Genomic DNA, 21850 nt, shown 5'->3' with positions numbered 1-21850 from the left:
GGTGGTCTCTGTGTACTTGCTTTAACTGGCTCTGTCCTGCCTTGTGTACTGGGGTATCCTGAGTATTTAATTCAGTATACTTTTGTCAGTGAAGGATCATCCCCAAAAGGCCATTTCATTATGCTCATGATTGATGGAACCCCTGAAGCCTTACGAAAACATATTATTTTCATTGCTTACCTCTTTCATTGTTTAACTCTTACCAGTTTAGTGGACAGACCCTATACTCAATATCCAAGATATTAAGTGCACTTCATTCATTCATTTACTCACACACTGCACTTTCCGCAAGCAATTCTTGCATGCAAGGTGCCATGCTGGGCGTTATAGGAACATAAAGATGACCAAAGCATAGTCCCAGCTCACTAATACTAATATGGGAGGAGGGTGAGAGGTAAGATATGTGCTATAACAAAGGGCAGCCTGCATGAAGTTCCTTGGAAGACAAACAAAAAAGTGGGAATTTGGAGTAGGGGCAGATATAAGCTAGTGTAAATTCCTACTTTTACTTATGGGAAGTAAGATAAGACTTCAAGTAGATGGCATCAAGCTGGAGCTTGCAGGAGGAGATCAAGGAGGCCACAGGTGATGGGGACCTGGCCAGGATCTGGGGTCAGGAAGACCCTGCACTTTATTGGTGGGTGGTGAAGAATCTGACTTTGCTAGTCTATAATACAAGGGGGGACCCCAAACCCCCCAAAGTTTATTTATAAGAAATTGTGTATTTATTCTTACATGCTTAAATTTAAGTCACCTTCAAAGTACTCCTCATTTTATGCAGTACACATATCCAGATGTTTTTTTCCACTGCCCAAAACAGTTTTTGAACTTGTCAGTGAATAGGGAGAGTGGGGTATAGGGGTCATGCTGTTTTTGGTCAAAAACTGCTGAACACTCAACGCAGTGTGGGAAGGTGTGCTTGCAAATTACACATCATGAAATAGGCAAATGTGTTGAAAAAAGTCTATTTGCTCCAAGATTTCAACTCTGGTGTTGAAAGAGTCTTCAAAAAAAAAATTCACTGAAGCTGAGCTCAGCCTCTCACAACAATGCCAGCTGGTACACTGATACAGATGGGTTCCTAAAATGCTTAGAATGTTCAATTGGTGGGGGAAGCCTATACCACAAGGGGGCCCCCTCCAAAAGATAATTATGTTTTTAATGATCCCCCTTCATGTATGGGTATACCAAAGGAGAGAAAAAAAAGACTGAAAAAAATGGAATACTATGCAGCAGAAAGAAAAAAAGAACTATTAAACTTCGCGACAGCATGGGTGCAACTCGAGAGCATTATGCTAAGCAAAATAAGCCAGGGGGAGAAAGACAAATACCATATGATCTCACCTCTAAGTGGAACCTAACCAACAACACAAAGATGCAAGGAAAATAAGACCAGCAACACTGAAAGGAAAAGAAACCAACAGAGACAAGAGGGAAGGAGGGAGGCGGGGCAGGGGAAAAGGAAGGGAAGGGGAAAGTCAAGGAACATATAGCAAGGACTCATGGACAAAACCAAAGGGGAAGAGTTGAGGGAGGGCGCAAGGGAAAGTGGTGGGGGGTAGGCAGAGACAAATGTATTTGAAAAAATAAATAAATTAATTTAAAAAATATGGTTGGCACATGAATGGTGGAGCCGCTGAAATTACAAAAACAATGACAGTTACTGAGCATGTCCTAAGTGCCAAGCTGTGCTCTAAGCAGTTGGTAGGACTGATTCCTTTAATACCCACATAGAGAGCTCTCTGAAGTAGATTCTATCATTATCCTTATGTTATAGGACAGCTAATGCCCAGAGAAGCAAAGTGACTTGCCCAAGGCAATGTAGCTAAGAGAGGTAGGCTAGCATTTGGACCCAGGCAGTCTGACTCTGAACTCCGCCCCCCTCCCTCCCAAGACAGGTTGGCCCTCTGGTGGTGGGAACATTACTAGGGAAGAGATGTGAGCAAAGCACAACCTAGATATTGCACTCAAGTTGATCTGGTATGAGTAATGATTAATTTTGATTGAACGAGAACATAAACTAGTAAGATCATTTTGGTGGCTACTGTCTGGACAAAAGGTGACCACAGGTGGATGCAGAGTAAAACATTGAAAATAATATGAGTTAACATTGTCTTGTAGCTATTATTTGCTAGGCACTCGACTGAGCATGTTACATGCTTTATCTTAAACCACAATATATTTCCTGTGAGGTAAATACTAGCCTCATCCCTATATACAGATGGGGAAACTGAGGCCCAGAGTATAAAAACCACACAGGCAATAGGTGGAAGTCAGCACTTGCACTCTTGACCTTCACACTAATCCTGAGAAATGGCAGAACTAATAGAACTTATCAAGTTCAAAGTTGGATGCACCCTGGAGGGGACACACTGGAGACAAAGGCTTTGGGACAAGAAAGACCTTTGCTATTCTCAGCTCATTGGATCTAAAAGGAAATGTGAAGGGCTGACTAGGAGGAAAAGTAGTCTGCGGGGAGGGGAGCAGGGAATGACACAGCACACCTGAGGGCAATGTTGACAGTTTTGCAAGGAGGGTTGTGGGAACTGGGTAGCCGCAGAACCCCCACAGGCAACTACATGAGAGGGATCACATCTTCTGCTCCCCAGCCTCCATTGGTTCAGACAGACTGTGCAAAGCTAGAGAAGAGACTGCCCCAGGAGTTACCAGCCCAGTGAACTCACACAGGGGACACCTGCTGGCGTCTGAATCTCAACCACACACACCTAGCCTGTGTGTGGAAGGTGGAACTGGGGAGAAGACACAGAGGAAGTCTCCAGCTAGGATCTTCAGGATGAACTCAAGGTGGGGGCCCAGGTGCAAGTCCATGCCTACCTGGGGCAGCCCAGCTGGTACATGTTGGGCAGACACTGTCAGTGCCCACCCTTGTCCCTGGCACGACAAGTGAACAATTTCCATCTGTGCGCAGGAGGGCTTTTGAGCAGCTTGTCTCCCATGGAAGTGCAGCCCTCAGCCAGCGCCTGACAGGAGGCAGGGGATAAACACTGCAGGCCCTTTGAACCTCGGCTGGGGTCATCTGAGGGGCATATTCTCCACTATCTGCCAGTTCCAAGGGTTGGGTGGGGTGGGGTGGCTAAGCTCAGCAGCTCTGCCCACAGGGGTAACTGGCTATACTACACAGTCCTTATAGGCTCTCTTTCCTCCTCTGCCTCTGCCTCCCTCCACAGGGTGCTTCTTGGAATCATCCCCCAAATAAAGCACCTTCCCTGAACTCCTTCTTTCAGATCAGCTTCTTAGAGAGCCTGTCTGAGACATGTGCCTCTGTCACAAGTGTTCTTCTGGTGCAGATCTACAAGGAGGAAATGACTGGTCAGACTGTGGAACAGAGTGCAGACCTGGGCCCCTGGGGTGCAGAAGCTTTCAGGCTTTAAGGCCAGGTTTTTTGTTAAACTTTGAACTCTGAACTGGAGTCTCTATACTATACCAGCGTAGGAGGGATAATAGAGAGGAGTGCTAAAAACCGAAGTTCCCTCTAGATAGCATTTATTCTCACTTCTTAAGGCATGGCAAAGTGCAGTTCTTGTACTATGGTTCTTCATAGAACAGAATCATCAGGCAACTATTGAGCAAAACCACTGAGCACCAACATTTAAAACACATGAAGTGTTTTCTGATACATTAGAGCATTTAGTTGGCTCTTTTATCCAGATTAATTTCTTGACTATTGGCTAAATGCTAGTTCTGTAAACTAGGACATATGATAAGTCCAAATAGCAGTATCTTATTTTTATAAATTTAATATTTATTGTATTTTTTCCATTAACATTTAGTCCCCTTCTACTCCCTCTCCCCAAGCAATCACCACATTGCTGTCCATGTCCATGAGCCCTTTTTCCTTTTTGCTCAGTCCATCCACCTCCTAACCCCCGACCCCTACTAGTGGTCGTTTGCCCCCATTTTTTATTCTGTCTTTGTTTTGCTTGTTATTTTAGTTTGTTCATTAGATTCCACATATGAGTGAAATCATATGGTATTTGCCTTTCTTTGACTGGCTTATTTCACGTAGCATAATATTCTTCAGGTTCATGCATATTGTCACAAAGATTAAAATTTTCTTCCTTTTTACGACTGAGTAGAATTCCATTGTGTAAATGTTCATAGTTGTTTTTTAGCTTAGCTTTTAAACTTATCCTTTTCAGAGGAAAAAATTCTACAAAATTATAAGTCGTCATTTCATAACTATTTTTATACAAATTGAGACAGATGGGGAAACGTGACAGATGACATGTTGGCAATGTCATCTCAGAGGAACATAAAGTTTGTTATATAACAAAATAAACAAAAATAAAATACATAGAGTGGGTATGAGTGGACCAAGAAATAAATTAGATAAATAAGATGAAGAGGGACATACAGCAGCCTGCAGGTGTCTGGTCTCCATGGGAAAACATCTGTTATTTAAGCAATATGCATGCTCTCTCCCACACCATTTGGGGCTTCTCATAAGATCAAAGTTGAACACTGTGTACTCCAAAACTCATTCTTCCCAAGCTGCTTTCTATATGGCATTGGGTCCAGCACATGGGTCACAGAAATAGTAGATTAGCTCATGTCCCATCTTTATCTGGGGATGCCTAGAAGGGACTGGAGTCTCCGAAATCTGCACTGCACCTCCTGTAGCCTCATGGGCTTTAGAGAGGGACCAAATGCGCATAATAATAATGGTAGGTAATATTTATTCAGCTTGTGACTCAGAAGCAGAACTGGATTCCAGGACTCCAGTGCAAGTCCTTTAAATGGGAAGGGAAATCCAGAAAGAGGCAGGAGAGAGCTGGAAAATGAGGTGGAGAAGACTGGGCAGCTTACCAGTGGGGGAAGTAAGAGAGGGTATAGGGGAATAAATGGTGATGGAAGGACACTTGACTTGGGGTGGTAAACACACAATACAATATACAGATGATGTATTACAGAATTATACACCTGAAACCTATATAATTTTAATAACCAATGTCACCCCAATAAATTCAATTAAAATACATTAATTAAAAAAGATATCAAACCTTACTGGGTTGGCACCTACAACTTACCCTGCTCAGGCCACTCTGGGAGATAGGGCGGAACACATGTTCCATTTAGCACAACTGAGGTGTGAGGGGACTGCAGTATTCATCCACCAACCCTTCTCTGAGGGCTACCTCTGGGCTGTCCTGCATTCTGGTAGGATGGGCACTGAAGGCCAGAAAAAGTCGAGTCACAGGGGCTGGAAGCTGGCAGTCAGGCACACAAGTTCATGTCACACAACTCATGTCACATCTTGGTCTGGGGATGTCTAGACACACAAGTTGCAAGGACACAGGGGTACACGTGGGATGTTATCTATGCAATGCCAGACACCTTGCCAAGAGCTTGACACACCTGCCTTTACCTATTCCTCAAAGCAACCTGATGAGGTGGGTGCTGTATTTATCGCTACGGACACATGAGAAAATAGGCTCCACAAGGCAAAGCAATTTGTCCATGGCTATGTAGCTAATAAGCGCAAAAGCCAGGACTGAAACTCAGATGCGTTTAAGTGCAGGCTGTAACAGATCACACTTTATCTCCAGCTCAGGGGTCCTGGGAAGTCAATCCACAACAAGCCTGTGTGCAGCTCAGGGGCCTCATGGTCAGACCTGGGTGTCCTGAAAGTAGTCTCAGGAGCAAGGAGAGGAGGGATCAAAATATAATAATTTTGACTAACTTAAGATAAAAATATAATAATTTACTCTCTCTGTGTTAATCCTCTTTGGACACCAGTTTTAGCTTTGTATTGACACTGACAAATTAAGGACATGCTCAGTGCTTTTCAAAGAGTAAACAGCAAATTCCACAAGCTCTTCTAATCATTTTTCTCTTCCAGGGTGAAATCCCTTAACTAAACACATCTGCCCAGCAAGTGAGTTTTTGCTGAAACCTTGTTGACCATATCATGTAGGTCCCCTTAAATTCCAAAACACTTGCAGCTGCCCCCTCTCCCAGTGCCCTGGGCTTGGCAGAAGTACCAGATGCAGAGAGGCCTCCATCACAGCCCTGTCCTGTTGCTCACAAGGACTGGCTGCCTCTGAATGGACCTGGTTCTGATTCCATGACAGGAGGAGGTTTTTGTCCCCCTTTATTTTTATTGTTGCCACTAATAGAGATGTCTCCACATCCCCTTTCCTGCCTTTTGCCAATCCCCACTCATCCCTGTCCTCCTTTCCCTCTGGCGTCTCATCACCATGCTATTGTCTGTGTCTTTGGATCGTGCATATGTGTTCTTTGGCTAATCCTTTCACCTTCTTTTATCCAGTCCCACCCACCCCACTCCCCTCTGACAGCTGTCAGTCTGCTCTGTGTATGTGTTCATGCGTCTGTTTCTATTTTGTTCATCAGTTTATTTTGTTCATTAGATTCTACATATAAGCGAGATCATATGGTAATGTCTTTTTCTGACTGGCCTATTTCACTTAGGATAACAATATCCAGGTCCATCCATACTGCAAAAGGTAAGATTTCCTTCTTTTTTATGGCAGAGTAGTATCCCATTGCATAAATGCACCACAGCTCTTTTATCCACTCATCTACTGATGGGCACCTGGGCTGTTTCTAGGTCTTGGCTATTGTAAATAATGCTGCTATGAACATAGGGGTGCATATATTGTTGTGAATTGGTATTTTGGGATTCTTAGGATATATTCCCAGAAGTGGGGTCACTGGGTCAAAAGGCAGTTCTATTTTTAATTTTTTGAGGAAACACCATACTGTTTTCTACAGTGGCTGCACCAGTCTGCATTCCCACCAACAGTACACAAGGATTCTCTTTTCTCCACATCATTTCCAACACTTGTTGTTGATTATTGGTGGTAGCCATTCTGGCAGGTATGAGGTGTTATCTCACTGGTTGTTAATTTGCATGTTTCTAACAATGAGTGACCTTTAGCATTTTTTTTCATATGTCTGTTGGCCATTTGTATGTCCAAGTCCTTTGTCCATTTTTTAATTGGATTGTTTGTCTTCCTGGTGTTGAGTTGTATAAGTTCTTTATGTTTTGGAAATTAACCCTTTATCAGATGTATCATTGGAGAATATGTTCTCCCATACAGTCAGTTCCCTTTTCATTTGGTTGATGGTTTCTTTTGCTGTGCAGAAGTGTTATAGTTTGATGTAGTCCCATTGGTTTATCTTTTCCTTTATTCCCCCTGCCCTAGAAGAAATATAGACAAAAATATTCCTACGAGAGATGTCTAAGATTTTACTGCTTATGTTTCTTCTAGGATTTTTATGGTTTCATGACTTACATTTAAGCCTTTTATCCATTTTGAATTTATTCTTGTATATGGTGTAAGAAGGTGGTCTAGTTTCTTTTTTTTTTGTATGTACTTGTTTAATATTCCCAACATCATTCATTGCAGAGACTGTCTTTACTCCATTGTATGCTCTTACCTGACATGAAGTTAGCTGCCCTTAGAGGGGTGGGGGTGGGGACAAAATGAAGACTAAAAATAAAATGAACATTTACTGAGTACCTACTGTATGTTCCTACTTTATGGACATGGATATTGATATGATGAAAAGTTTTGTAACTTGTTCCAAAGCTTTTTAGTGATATATAAATTTTCTTACTCCTGGTGTCCTTTCTCCTCAAAGAACATCCCATCCACAGTGGTGGCCTAGCAGTGCCTTCCCTGCATCCTGTTTTTTTGATCTGGTAAATGCAGGACATCTCTTAAGAGGAGAAAGTAAAGGAGCAGCACTCTTTGCTATTGACCTTCTTTTTCCTGGCTATCTCTGTTTCTTGATTTCAAGTTGACAACACAAGTAAAGGGAGGGAAGATGTGGAATTAGAATTCATCTGTATGCCTTCTAGGGCAGGCCCTTGCCGCATGTTGCTATTTAAATTTATATTAACATGAAATAAAATTAAAAATCAGTTTCTCATCACACTAACAACATTTCAAGTATTCAGTGGCCACATGTGGCCAGCAGCTACCATATTGGACAGCACAGATAGAACATTTTCATCAGCACAGAAAGTTCTATAAAGCTGGTTTATAAAAGTAGAGTTTCAGAGCCAGACAAGCAAAAGTACAGCCCTAGGAAAGACAAAAATAACATCTGGGGCAGAGGTGAATGGTGAACTTTGATACACAAAGCTGCCTCTCCAAGGGCTGAGGGAGGGGGAGCTGAAAGGAGCCCCCTTCACCTCCTGCTTGTATCCGGGCACTTCTGCCCCTAAGAACTGGCTATTGCCTTAAATATTTTATTCTTTGGCTCTTATAAAAATCAATCTGGGCCCCAGGTAGGGGAGCATATCCAGAGCAACCATTCCTCTAGATATTAAAATTAAATAGCGATAACTGTAAGTTCAGGCCTCAAGGAAATGACATCCCTTTGGTGAGGCTCCTTCCAGACAGCTTCTCTCCCAGGATGGAAAGGGGGGCAGGAAGCTCAGAGGAATAAGGTAGCTTCTTGGGATCTGTGCTCTCCCCAGACCATCCCCTTTTTCCAAGAATGCATCCAAATTAGCATTCACTTTCACTCAGGGTGGAGGGGTTAGTTTTGGGATGATATTGTAGAGCCCATGCTCCCCATCAGGAGTTGGCTGGTCCTGTGCCTTCTGAAGGAAGCCCTGTTCTTCTATCACAATGACTGGTTAAGACCTGACCTTGGTGGAGGAAGGGGTAGGGTGAGTCAACTCATAGGCTGGCTGGTGACTCATGTCAGGCAGGAGATGTATGAGCTGGGTCAATTGGAGACTTCTGGGGCTATTAACTAAGAAACAGAGAACTGTATAAGTAGAGAGTAAGCAAGCACAGTAGGTGAACAGAGGACACCAGGTAGAGCCAGGGCCAGCAGGAGAGCACAAATTGTGTGGAGAAGAAGGGTGGGATAGAGATCCAGGTCATCTAGGCACTGTACTTGGCTGGGAATACTGCAACATAAAGGAAATAAGGAATGGGCCTAGAAAAACCACAATTCTAGAGGGAGTATGATATTTGAATAACTTCCCTCCTCCCTCTCACATCCCAGACATATTTCACCACCTCTATCCCAAAGGCCTTCCTCCATGGCCAACTGGTTTCCACTGCAGTATTAGGGAGTAAGGAGGTCTTCGTGGAATCATGAAACAGAAATTAACAAATTCTTGACTTTAAAATGCTGATCTGAGGATAAGAGAGAATTGAATGCAGGCTCAGACAGAATTTCCCCAATTTCCAGACCAGATTAAAAACTCACTGGGCTGGAGGAAGAAGGAAGAAATGTGGACAGGAGCTGGAGGTTTGGGGGAATACCATCCACCTTGGGGTCCAGCCTTGGACATCATCATACAGGGGTGCCACAGAGATCAACAGCAATGGTCCTTGTTGCCATTCCTGGAGAACCTCCATGGGTGGGAGCCCTAGCTTCATGGCACAGCATGAGAATCCTGCCTGAACCTCCCAAATAGAGCCCACCTCCTTTTAGTACATGCAAGCCCCTGAAATGGGCACTGAACACCAGGCAGTGAAGATGGGAATGTGGACAAAGGAGTCCCACCACCAAACAGAGCAGGTCTTAGGCAGATGGCCAGGGACCTCCCCACACGTCTCTTTTGCTGCCTTGGGAAACCCGATGTGGCCCAGGTGGAGGCTGCCCTAACAGCTCCTCGAAGGAATAGGAACCTTCTGTGTACACAGAGTTCATGCCTGAGCTTCCAGTGGGTCTCTTCAGAAAGTATCTAGATTTTAGAATGGGAAGATGGACATCAGTAACATTCTCCCTGATATTTCTTTCCAGGGCTGGTCCATGGATGGGTCTGAGTTGCTAGATCAGGGGCTGGACTCTTCTTCCAAACAGACTCATTTAGCAGGAATTTGCCTTCATAAGGGCTAAACATTCATTTTCAGGAGTTTGTTTTTTGTACCACCTCACACATAAGCATCTAGAAATATCGTTGGATCAACAGAGAGGAATTACTTAAAACTATGAAAAGAAGGCTTGAAGCTTAGGAATAATACTTTCCCAAAGCTAACAAAATGCACGGAAGGTATTTATTTCTGCTGTGGAAGATGATTTATTAAAAACAGACCCATTTAGAGAAAGACTTTCAAATACTGATTATTTAAAGTTTCTTTTACTGGAAGAGAAAATGTGTAGACTGGCTTATAATCTCAAACATTCAGCTATCGCAATGTGAGATAATTAGTGAAATTCTACAAGATACTTATAAATCACAAACAAACCGTGGCCCTAGAAAATTATTCATGGGCTTCTTCCTGTATTTGGGGCAGGCTCCATGAGTTTATTGGGTGCAAATTTCCTCAAACAGGACACACTGCTTTAGTATCTGAACATTATAACAGACTGACTATGAAGCAAGTCATAAGACAAGTGAGTTTTCTTGGGGATACTCATTGTTGATAAAGTTACACAGATGATGAATTTACACACTAGTCAGGAGCCCATGTATGAGTAACAATTGTAAGGAACAGAAATATTTTATTGGTGCAATCCCAGGATTTAGGGTTTCTGAAGTTGACAAAACCAGAAAGGTCTAGGGAAAAATTAAATCTACAGTGTTTGGAAAGTTTAACCAGAAAACACTGTTTGAATTCCACAAAGCTCATACAAAAGAGGGAAGTGTTAGTATGAAAAGAGAGAAAGAAGAAAGAAGAAAGAAAAAGGAAGGAAGGAAGGAAGGAAGGAAGGAAGGAAGGAAGGAAGGAAGGAAGGAAGGAAGGAAGGAAGGAAAAAAAGAAGAAAGAAAGAAAGAAAAAGAGAAGCAGGTTTTGATATCTAAGATTGTTCTGGGAGGGGTGGGGATCCTGAGAACCATCCATATCCAAAGGCCAGTTCCTACCCGAGGTTGAAGGCCACAGGCTTCACGGGGCTCCACAGGTAAAGCTCACTCATGGGGCCCAAGTGGAACAGGGAAGTTTGAGAGTGGGTGTAAATGCTAAGGTTCATCAGGTTTCACAGTATGATTTCAAAGGTCTGGGCTTTCTGGTTGACATCAGAAACAATGGCCAGTTAATCCCATGAAAGAATAACCCCGTGGTTCTCTCTCTGTGGCAGCTTAGGGTGACAAAATATACCTATGGGACTCCCCTCACTGGAGGAAGCAGACAGCTCTTCAGGCGCCTAGAGATGGCTGGATGATATTCAGTCCTCTAAATCCCATTCTCAGTGTCCCTCCCCAGGTATGGGTGTTCCTCAGGGTAGCTGGCACTCTGGGACCCCTGTGCAAATGGCCCTGTGTCCTTCCTGGGCCTTTCTCACCTGACTGGAGGACTGACCACTCTGGGTCCCTTCTGGAAATGGCTTACCCTAGATCCTAAGCAAGGAGGAATGGCAAGATCTGGAATCTGCTTCCTACCACTTTTAACTCAGCAACTAAGCCACCTTGTGGTGCCTCACAGGTGGGGTCCACCCTCTCCCAAACCTCTCCATACTCCATGTCCTTATTTTCTGCTCACTCCAGATGCCATAGACTCCAGCTTCCATATCTTTCATCTCAGGTTTTCTGCTCCTGCCTGGAATCCCTTTCTCCCTTCTTTGGAAAATGCCTAGCCACTGTTCAAGTCCAATGCAACTGCACCTCTCAGCACCAGACTGCCTTCTCTGCACTCTCACATCACATGGCATAGGCTATAGCCAGATCTTAGCATGGGGCTGGAGCTGTCCATAAGTGCCCCCCCCCCCACAGGACAGTAGGTTCCTGCAAGTTGAGGCTGTATCTTGAGTTTCTAGAAGGTTCCAGCCCAGTGTTCCCATATTGCAGGAGCTCCCAAAGGCTCTCTAGATGGCTGAGTGTAGGAAATATGTACTTAGCTCATGGAGCTCTGACTCATGCATTCATCTGTTTCCTGTTGGCTACCAAAATGCTACAAGTTAGCCCTGGCAGCATTTCTTCTGACATCCAATTATGTTCATCTAGCAATTCCTGAGCATGCTAAATGGGTTGGACACTGTAGTAGGTGAAGGGGATAAAAAGAATCACTCATTCCTGCACTAAACTGTGCAGCATTTGTTGTTCAATGCACCAGACACTATTTAAAGAGGTCTCTCTTGTGAGGCTCACATCCTACCAAGGGAACTTTATTCTTATGGAAAGGATAATGTAACACTTGGTCCTTGACCTTGGGGAGGCAATGGCAGGCCCATCCTAACATTTACCTCTGCCATATGGGCGAGGTGCCCTCCTCCCCACCTGAGCATGGCTCTACCCTATGCCATATATATATATATGCCCCATATGCATCCATATATATATGGATGCCCCAGGCAGCAAGTCCAAGCTTCTTCATCTGGGTGTCTTCTTCTCTAAGAGGTGGGTATGGGGAAAAGGCCTGTACAGGCGTTGGCAGCAGGCACAGGTTGTTGGGGGTAGCGAATTCTGAAGTTTCATATGCTTGAAGCATGGTTTTGAGGGGATGGATGCTGATTTTGGCCCTTGGACTCCTTGCCCTGTGGTTTCTTCAAAGCAGGGCCAGGGCAGGAGCTAGCTCTGGTATTAAATACCAGTGATGACAAAGTGCTAAGCTGCAGGCTTCTGTCCACTCTTTAGAGAAGTGTCTAATGGGGAATTATCTGCTTTTGTGCACTTTGTCTTCATGCTACCCTAGGAAGGCTCTATCACAGACAGTAGAGGCTTTATAGGCATCCTTGACTCACGAAGAGCAAGGTAAACACCTTGCCTTCAGCTGGAGTCAGAGTATGTGTGAGGGGAGGTAGGAGAAAGGATCTGCCAACCACAGGCTACCACATGACCTTGGGAAGCTGGAAGCTTGCACTGTTTGTGCTGAGAGTAGAAATCTCATCTCTCATATGTCAAGGCATCAGGGTGCTAATGGCTACCAGGGGATTCTGGATCCAGCTCAGTGCCTGGGTCTCCTCAGCCTCTTGACAGAGGAGCCTCCTTTGCGCCGAAGGCAGCAGCTGGCATCCATATTAATTGCTCCGTGCACACGCTCCCCTGAAGGGCAGGTGGCACTGCAGAGAGTCTACTTTATCATCTAGTGTTTTTGGAGAATGTCTTTGCTTAAAAGGAACTTCTCATGCCTTCTTTTTTTCAAGGCAGTGCGGTTCTGTGGAAGTTGGGGTAAGTGAGGAAAGTCATGAATGGTTAATTGCTTTCACTCTGAGGGGAGTCAGGCTCAGGGCAGCTTCTGGGCCCAAAGAGGTTATATACATATCTTGTCAGAAGCCACACACAAAGTGAGGACAGCAGAACTGGGATCCATGCCATGACTGGTCAGACTCCAGACTCCAGGGGGTGCCTGCTGACTTCTCCAGGTGTGGATTGAAAAAAATTCTCTGTCCCCTCCTCTTGAGTCATGGTAGGCTTGTGACTACAATAGAGTCTGGTGGAAAAGATGCCTGTGACTTCAGAGGCCTGGACATTAAAGTCCATGAGCCTTCCTTTTGTTTACTGTAACTCTTCCTCTCTGAGCCCTGGGCTTCCATGTGAAACTGTGCTGGCGGGGCCACATGGAGGCATCCTGGGCAACAGTCTAAGCCTAGCCAGTCCTCTGGCAATTCAGCTTGGACACAAGACATGAGTGCGGAAAGACCTTTTGGAGGGGATCCTCCAGCACCTGTGGCTCTAGCCCCAGCCATCCAGTCACTTCCAGCTGTCCAAATTGATCCACCCAGGTCTGGATCCTGCAGTACAGCATTCCCCACTTGCCCTTTCTGAACTATTAACCCATAGAACCCATAGGCAACATAAAAGTAGTTATTGGGTATGCCATTACATTTGGAGATTCCCCCGCCACAGCAATAAAGAGCCAGAATGGAATTAGGAACATTCTGGGGGAGGGTGGATGCTGTGGAGGGTGGATGCTGTGGAGATGAAAGCACAGTGACGTACCTAAGTCCAGAATCTGCCCTGGGTCATTTTGGCTCTGCAGCCACTCCTTAGGTATATCTTCACACATATACCCTCCCCAAACTCCCCACATGGGGCCAAGGACAATCAAAGGTATTCCATCCACTGAGTTTTCAAAAGAATCGCTAGGGCAGTGGTGGATATTTAGAGCCAGAACAAACTTTTATTGATCACCTACTGTGTGCCAGACACCATACCGGTTGCCATTACACTTAATCCACTAATTTAAAAAATACTTTGTCCCTGTCACGTGCCAGGAATGGTCAGGAAATTAAGCCATGTACAAAACAAATTCCCTGTTCTCCTGGGGCTGACTATAAACAAATAATTATATAATAATATGTCAGGTAGTGATCCGTGACAAGGAAAAAAATGAACTCAGGTGAGGGAAAGACAATGGCATTTTACAAAGACTGGTTAGGAAAGGGTTTCCCATGAGGGTGACATTTGAGCAGTGAGAGAGAAGAAAGTTCAATAGTGGAAAGCATATCTGTTTGACCTCGGAGCCCATGCTTTGGGCACTGATATCAAGGACAGAATACATACAAATATCTGCCACTTATGAACCTGAGGCCGCTTAAAGAGGGTACACTGAGAAATTGCCTCCCACAGGGCTCAGAGGACCCTGCCACCAGGTGTGTGAACAGGATGGAGAAGGGGTGCCTCTGTGGGCACCACACTGCCCACCTACCAGCCAGGCCTTCCCTCTGGACCCACCAGCAGAGCCATGAGAGGGACACTTACACAGAGCACGTGGAGAATCACTGCTCCCTGTCTTCGGTCCTCGTTGGTAAAGATGTCATTGGGGAACTCATGCAGGGCTAAAGAACAGAGAGAGAAAACTAGCTTAGTACAGATGAAAGCATTCTCTTTGCTAGGGTCTGGGACAGTGTTGCCAATCTTCGTTTTAATGCGGAGTCCATGAACTTGGATGAGAAAAAATTACATCTTTATATTCACAGATCTCTAACTAGAATTTAGTGTTTCCTTCAGATCAGAAGGTAGGCAACAAGCTGCAGTTGTATTGAAAGCACCTGGGATTCTTCCCCTAGTAGATATTTTCATGACCCATTTTATATACTACTATATTTCCTTATCACTTCAACATTAGGGTGGTTTTCAGAACACCACTAGCGACTTCAAATGTTAATGAGGAAATGCATGAACTACACACTGGCTAAGTTAAGTGAGTTTCTGGAGCCAGCAAAGGCCTTGGACAGAGCCACAGATGTCTCAAGAAGCCATGTACGTGTCTGGAGTGGTGATGCCCAGTGTCTATTGCAGCTTACGTCCCCCATCTCTGTGATCTTCCAAGCCTCCCTTGCATAGGAACTGGGAGAGAGGAGATGCAGGATGTTTTTATGAGTAGGAATGAGAGACTATAGCTTGCTCATGCATAATTGGTATCAGCACATTGCAGTGGGCATGAGGTGAAGGTGGCAGAAAGGGGGCCCCGTGCCTAGGTTTAAAGGCCCAGATAAACTGCTATTGGAACTTGCATTCTGAACCTAGCATGGCAGGGCCTGAAGGTTAAGATTTATACCATAGTTAGCGGCACCGTAATGTGATATTAAGCATTGATTTTACCATCTTAGAAATTTCTTTAGCTCATTTGCAAAGGACATTATCATATGATCTTGGCCACAGAGAATATGACTGGAGCCCTCACTGGAGACCCAATGGGCAGGGGCTTCATTTGGAGGAGATCCCTAATGCTTACTACTGATCTCATCAGCCCCTACTTGTGCACTATACACACGGCCTATCAATGCATACACTCTTATTTCACAAAGTGTTGTTCTGCTGTGGTTCTAAAGCAGTTGGCGTGATTATACTTAATTTTCCTAAGGAAGGGGTCAGCCTGGGGTCAAGGAAAGGCTCCTCAATTGGGGATTTGGAAATGTGGGGCTTGATGCCTGCATGGCATGGCCTTTGGTGGCATGTGTTTTCATCTCTTAGGGCCTCCTTTGCCTACTGGCAATCTGAAAAATGTCCTTAGGTTCCTTCTTACTGCTCCCAGGATCACAGAAAATAGTTAGTGTGCACAGTTGACAACTAGTAAGTGTCAGCAGGATGAAAAACTCTGAAGGGAGCAGACCTTGGGCCTTGACCAGGGATGGAGTAGGTCAGCTTTGCCCAGGTGGTCTGATGGTTCAAGAAAAGCTTCCCAGAGCAACTGAGCTTGCTTCCCCAAGACCAGGCAAACTCCCTGCCTGGCTGATTTTGACTTTGGTGCTGCCAGCATGTCTTGGAAATGTTTTCAGAATAGCTCCAGCTATGCAAGGCAAGAGTGTTTGGAGGAGACGGGGTGGCTTGCTAAACTGGAAGGCTCTGCCCAGCACTTTATGGCCTCAGTTTCCTCATTTTTAATCAAGATGGGGCTTCCAGTGCCTCCCACAGGCTGAGAGTGGTACTGATGCCATTCCAGCTGCCCTCCACTTGAGTATGCTTCCTCACATCACATACAAATGAACCAGGACATTTCCTAGTCATAGTATGGGTTAGGATCCTTGCCCATCTTTGAGAAGCTAAAATTTTTCTTGGATTGTTGATTGGATTTTGCACAAGGGGAATTAGGCCAGGGGTTGGATCCCACCTCCACTTCTTGTGGGCTATCCTTTCCCCTCTCACGACCCATTTCCTTCACCTGTAGGACGAGTGTGTGGATGTCACCCATACTGGGGAGAGTACAACCAGTGTATGTGAAATAGCTCCAGCCATGCTTCCTTGTTATGTGTCACTATTAGGCATAATTATAACAATGATGGGATGTTGGTCCAGCATGAGGCCACATTCCTTTCTGATCTTGGGATGAAATCTACCTCTCACCAATTCCTGAATGCCTTGCATTGGCATCTCTTTCTCCAGGATGATGTTTGGCCCAAAGCAGTTGTATGACCTAGAGTGCTTCCTATGCGCAGTCTTTTGGGACCACACGGCCCACATGACATGCTGGGAACAGCTATTCATCTGGCCAAGGGGCCCTGGATACCTTCAGAATCCTCCAAGTCTTTTTCTGCTCCTCTCTTTCTCCCTCTCAGTTTTCCTTTCAGTACATCTCCCATCCCTGTGGGGCCAGAAGAGGCAAGCAGCGCTGTTCCCATAGAAACCACTGAGACTGAACCCAGTGGATTCCCCTTACCAAGGCAACAGCAGTCAGCATCCCTGCTCCTCTCTCCTAGCTGCTTTTCTGAGGCTGAGTTTGATGAGTCTAAATGGAGGTTTGCTGGAGATGAAAAGTATTTTCTGCTTTTTGTTTTTTAAAAAAAGGTGCAGTAGGGACATTTGTGGCATCTTTAGACATACTAATTGCATGTTGATCAAATGGAGCAGCCCAAGATGAAGATCAACTCTTCCTGAAACCCAACTCTTATAGCACATCTGAGCGGAAGGAACCTGAACAATGGGGGGACTTTCATCCCAAATGAACTTGTGAACCTAGTGAACTTGATTGGTTGGCCTCTTGAGAATTGCCCCAAGAATCTCGAGTCCTGACACCGCTCAGCTCCTCCCCTGCAGTGATGGGTGACTTCCCAGTTCTGTTTTATACACTTTCATTGTCCTAGTGCTCCCCTCATTAAGCTCACTGCTCCTTCTTCCCCTGGCATGAGTTGGGCAAATCTTGTCAGCCAGGTGTAACACTAGCCTCCCACAGAGCCTTCCTGATTCCTTTTGTGGCCCTCCTGTACTGTGTGAGTACTTGACAAATGATATTCCAATCAAACTGCAGTCATTTGTTGCCTGTGTGTGCCTTTGATTCAACTGCACTGAGAGTTGTAAGAGGACAGGAACTCTGCCATTTCTCTGTCTATGACCAGTGCCCACCAGGCCAGGGTCCATGAAAGAGAATGATAAATACCAAGTGAATACAAGTGTGAATGAACTCAGAGGGTATTTCTCCCAGGAGATTTTTTTTTTGTATAAACACAGAATTATTGGCTGAGAAATGACACTGGGAGGGACACTCCAGTAAACTCCCCAATAATTGGATTCCACCTTGGGTGTCCATTAGGACAGTTCACAAATACCCCTTCTCCTTGTTCCAGAGACATGGAAGGAGGCTTGTGGGTCCCCTTCATGGCCGGGTAGGGCCAGTCAATTTGCTTTGATTAATAGAACATGAGCAAATATGTGTCATATTTCTGGGCAGGCTTTAAAAACAAGTGCCTGATTCACTGCTTTGTATTTTCTTGTGTAAGCACTCGTGGGTACATATGTTGGGATGAATCTTCTATCAGCCCGGATCCCTGAGAGACAGAAATCAGAATCCCACCCTCTTTTCTGATTTATACATTTGTATATGCAGCATAAGTAAAAAAGAACATTTTTATTCTTAGCCACTGTGATTTGGGGAGTCTGTTACCAAGCATATCCAAGCCCACCCTGAGTAATGCAATAACTAATATGGTCCTTGGCATTGCAGCAGCATTTCTCACATGAGGCCTTGCCTTGCAACAATTTTTGGTTTCTTCTGTCTTCTCCATTAGACCAGTGGTTAGGGTTGGGGAAAATTTATTCTCTTCTGTATCCTCAGTGCCTAGTTAAGTGCCCAGCATAGTCACTTAAGGAGTGTTTGTTGATCAGATGTACACATCTGTCATAACTGAAGGTCCCTGAACCAAATTATCTACAAAAGAAACTGTGAAAATGAATATAGTCACAACTTAATTTTCTAAATATTTAGTCTCTGGCAAAGTTTCAGAGACATGTCAGTATTCTCCTCTTACACTCAGTGATGTCCTTCAAGCCATACAAGTGCAAGAGGGAGAGTGTCTGGCAATGGGAGGGTACAGGGTATCCTGGGGGACTGCAGCCCCTGGGAGGTTGTCTCCTATCCAGAACTATGTCTTAACACTGGAAAACTTATTTAAAAATCAACCATGTGCAAAAAAGACCCATTTATTCAGTCCATGCCATGTGCTGGGTACCATGGTTAGCTCTAGTTATAGAAAGAGCAAGAATACCCAGTTCTGATGCTTGAGAGTTACAGCTGAGTGGATAAAAGGTTAGGTTCAAGGCAAGGGAACCCTCAACCCTCTTTGAGATCATCCCCAAAATTTAAGTATCCTGACTTTAAATAAGAAACTTGTCTTTATCAAGTACTTCAAATATATATTTATCGCTTTTTCATAGCTTCTACATGATAGGGAATATTGTCCCCAATTTATAAATAAGCAAATCAAGACCCCAAGAGAGGAAATGACCAGTCTGAGCTTATATAGATATTAGTAGAGAAGCTGAGATCATAACAGGGGTTAACTGTCTAGCGTTTTGATTCCTGTATTAGAAGGGGCAAAATACATTTTCCCACCTGCCATTTATTTATTTATATATTTTATTTTTGTTATTTTTTAAATTTTTAAATCATGTTTATTCTATTACAGTTGTCTCAAATTTTCCCCCTTTACCCACCTCCACTCATCCTACCCCCAGTCCCTGCTCTCACAGTCAATCCCCACTCTGTTGTCCATGTCCATGGGTCATTCATACATGTTCTTTGTCTAGTCCCTTCCCCTTCTTTCCACCACTGTCCTGTTTCCCCATCTGCTATGGTCACTTTCACTCTGCTCCATGTTTCCATGCCCCTGGTTTATTTTGTTTGTTAGTTTATATTAAGAAACTTGTCTTTATCAAGTACTTCAAATATATATTTATTGCTTTTTCATAGCTTCTACATGATAGGGGAACAAATATATTATATGTGTTTGTTAGTTGAATAGATTCCACTTATAGGTGAGATCATATGGTATTTGTCTTTCACCAACTGACTTATTTCATTTAGCATAATGTTCTCCAGTTGGATCTATGTATCACAAAAGGTAGGAGCTCCATCTCCCTACCTCCCTCCCTCTTTTCTTTTTCCTTTTCTTTTCTTTCTTCTCCCTCCCTCCCTTCCTTTCTTCCTCTCAAATGCAGACTGATTTTATTTATGTATTTAAATGTCAAAGTTAATTATAAAGTATTAAAAAATTTAAAACCATTATAAAGTCTCAGCAATTTAAACATGACATCAGCACAGAAATAATCAAGTAGATCAATGAAATATAATGAGCATTCTAGAGACAAATGTATATATTTTTCTAACAGTGCAATATATGATTAAATTGATATTTCAAATCAATGGGGAAAATTAGGCTTATTCAACAAATAAGGTGCGTGGACCACTATTACTTGAAATAAGCAAATATAGAGCCCTATTTCACACATCATACAAGAAATATTCAGCTGAGTTAAAAATCAATATGTAGAATAGAAAGAGTTTTAGGAGAAAATACAACTAATATTTTTCTTACCCTGAAATAAAATATTCAAACAGTGAAGCTATGAACAAAACTATTGACAATATGACTACATAAAACATTTCACACTATATTGTAATATACATGTAAAAAACGTTAAAGGACAATTAATAGAATGGGAAAGTATTTGCCATAATCTAAAAAAGGGTAAATAGCTTTATTTTTTTTTAGGGAAAAAATTCTACAAACCTTTAATCAAAAAATGGATAAAGAATACCAAAAAGTCAATTAAAGCTTTTTTAAAATAATAGAAATAGGCAAGAAATATACAAAAACAGGTTTAGTTTCAATACATAATAAAGGAACAATTAAAATAACACATAATTGTCACATTAAGATTAATATGTATTAAATTACGTATAATTTAATTCAATTTCATTAATTTAATTTTAATTAATTTAATATAATTAATACATATTAATATGTATTAATATATTGGTAATATCAAGTATTGGTGACTGTGAAAGGAACTGGGTATTCATAGACTCTTTTTTGTCATCTTATATCAGTCCCTTTAGCATATTTTGCAGTGCTGGTTTGGTGAAAGTGTATTCCTTTAGCCCTCTTTTGTCTGGGAAACTCCTTATTTCACCTTCCATTTTAATTGAGAGCCTTGTGGGTAGAGCACTCTTGGTTGCATGCCTCTGCTTTTCAGGACTTGGAATATTTCTTGTCATTCCCTTCTGGTTTGTAGTGTTTCTGTTGAGAGTCAGCTGCTAGCCGTATTGGGGTCACATTGTATGTTACTACCTGTTTCTCCCTTGCTGCCCTTAGGATCCTCTATTTGTCTTTGATGTTTGACATTTTAATGATGATGTGTCTTGGAGTGGGCCTCATTGAATTCCTCTTGAATGAGACCCTCTGCATTTCCTGGACTTGTGTGGCTTTTTCTCTCCTCCAGTTAGGGCAGTTTTCCATCATTACTTTTTCAAACAGGTTCCCTATCCCTTCCTCATCCTCTTCTCAGTCTGGTATCCGTATTATACAGATATTATTATGTTTCAGGTTTTTCTGCATTTTTCTGAATGCCTCTTCATTCTTTTTGAGTCTTTTTTCATTTTCTTGCTCTTTCTGGGAGCTTTGTTCTACCTTGTCCTCCCGCTCCCTGATTCAATCCTCAGCTTCATCTAGCCTGCTTTTTGATTACTTCTACTGTGTTCTTCAATTCTGAAATTGTATTCTTCCTTTCCTCTTGCCTCTTATTGATAGTTTCTATGTCCTTTTTCATGCTGATATAGTTTGCAGTAAGTTCCTTGTAGTTTCTCTGTAGTTTTTTGTAATTCTCTCTGAGCTCACTGAGCTCATTGAGCTCCTTTATAACCATTGTTTGGAACTCAGTATCTGATAGTTTACTTACCTCTATTTCATTTAGTTCTCTTCCTGGGGATTTCTCCTTTCCCTTCAAGTGAGGGGTGTTTCTTTGTCTTCCCATTTTTTGTGAGACTCTTCTTTTTTTCTTCTGCTTCTTCAGTTGATCTGTCTTGATTTCCTGACTTTGTGGTGTGGACTTTTATGGTAGGAGACTGCTGTTTTTTCTTTCTGGATCTGCCTCTGATGATGTTAGATGTTGTCCCTGTCTGATATTAAGCTGTCTGTTAAAGACTTCCAGGAATCTACTGTTTGTGGCTGTCACCTTCAGCTGTTAATCTAGTCATTCTGCACTCAGCAGGCCGGTTTAGACAGCTCAGGGAGGGGCAGAGTC

The 21850-nt window shown here is 43.3% G+C and overlaps 1 protein-coding gene across 1 annotated transcript in view; it reads right to left on the bottom strand.

Annotated features, from left to right (window-relative positions):
• Positions 1–21850, bottom strand: part of SLC24A3 (solute carrier family 24 member 3) — a 545985-nt gene that overhangs the window by 211654 nt on the left and 312481 nt on the right. Inside the window, exon 3 of the mRNA XM_054574120.1 lies at positions 14594–14670. Within this exon, the coding sequence (XP_054430095.1) occupies positions 14594–14670 (77 nt within the window). The remainder of the gene's footprint in view (positions 1–14593; positions 14671–21850) is intronic.

The sequence above is a fragment of the Pteronotus mesoamericanus genome, unplaced genomic scaffold (assembly GCF_021234165.1).
Source record: "Pteronotus mesoamericanus isolate MK-2021 breed Mesoamerican mustached bat unplaced genomic scaffold, CSHL_Meso_final contig_25, whole genome shotgun sequence".
Classification (NCBI taxonomy): Eukaryota; Metazoa; Chordata; class Mammalia; order Chiroptera; family Mormoopidae; genus Pteronotus; species Pteronotus mesoamericanus.
Note: the sequence above shows the minus strand (reverse complement) of the source record. Positions and strands in the feature narration are given on the sequence as shown.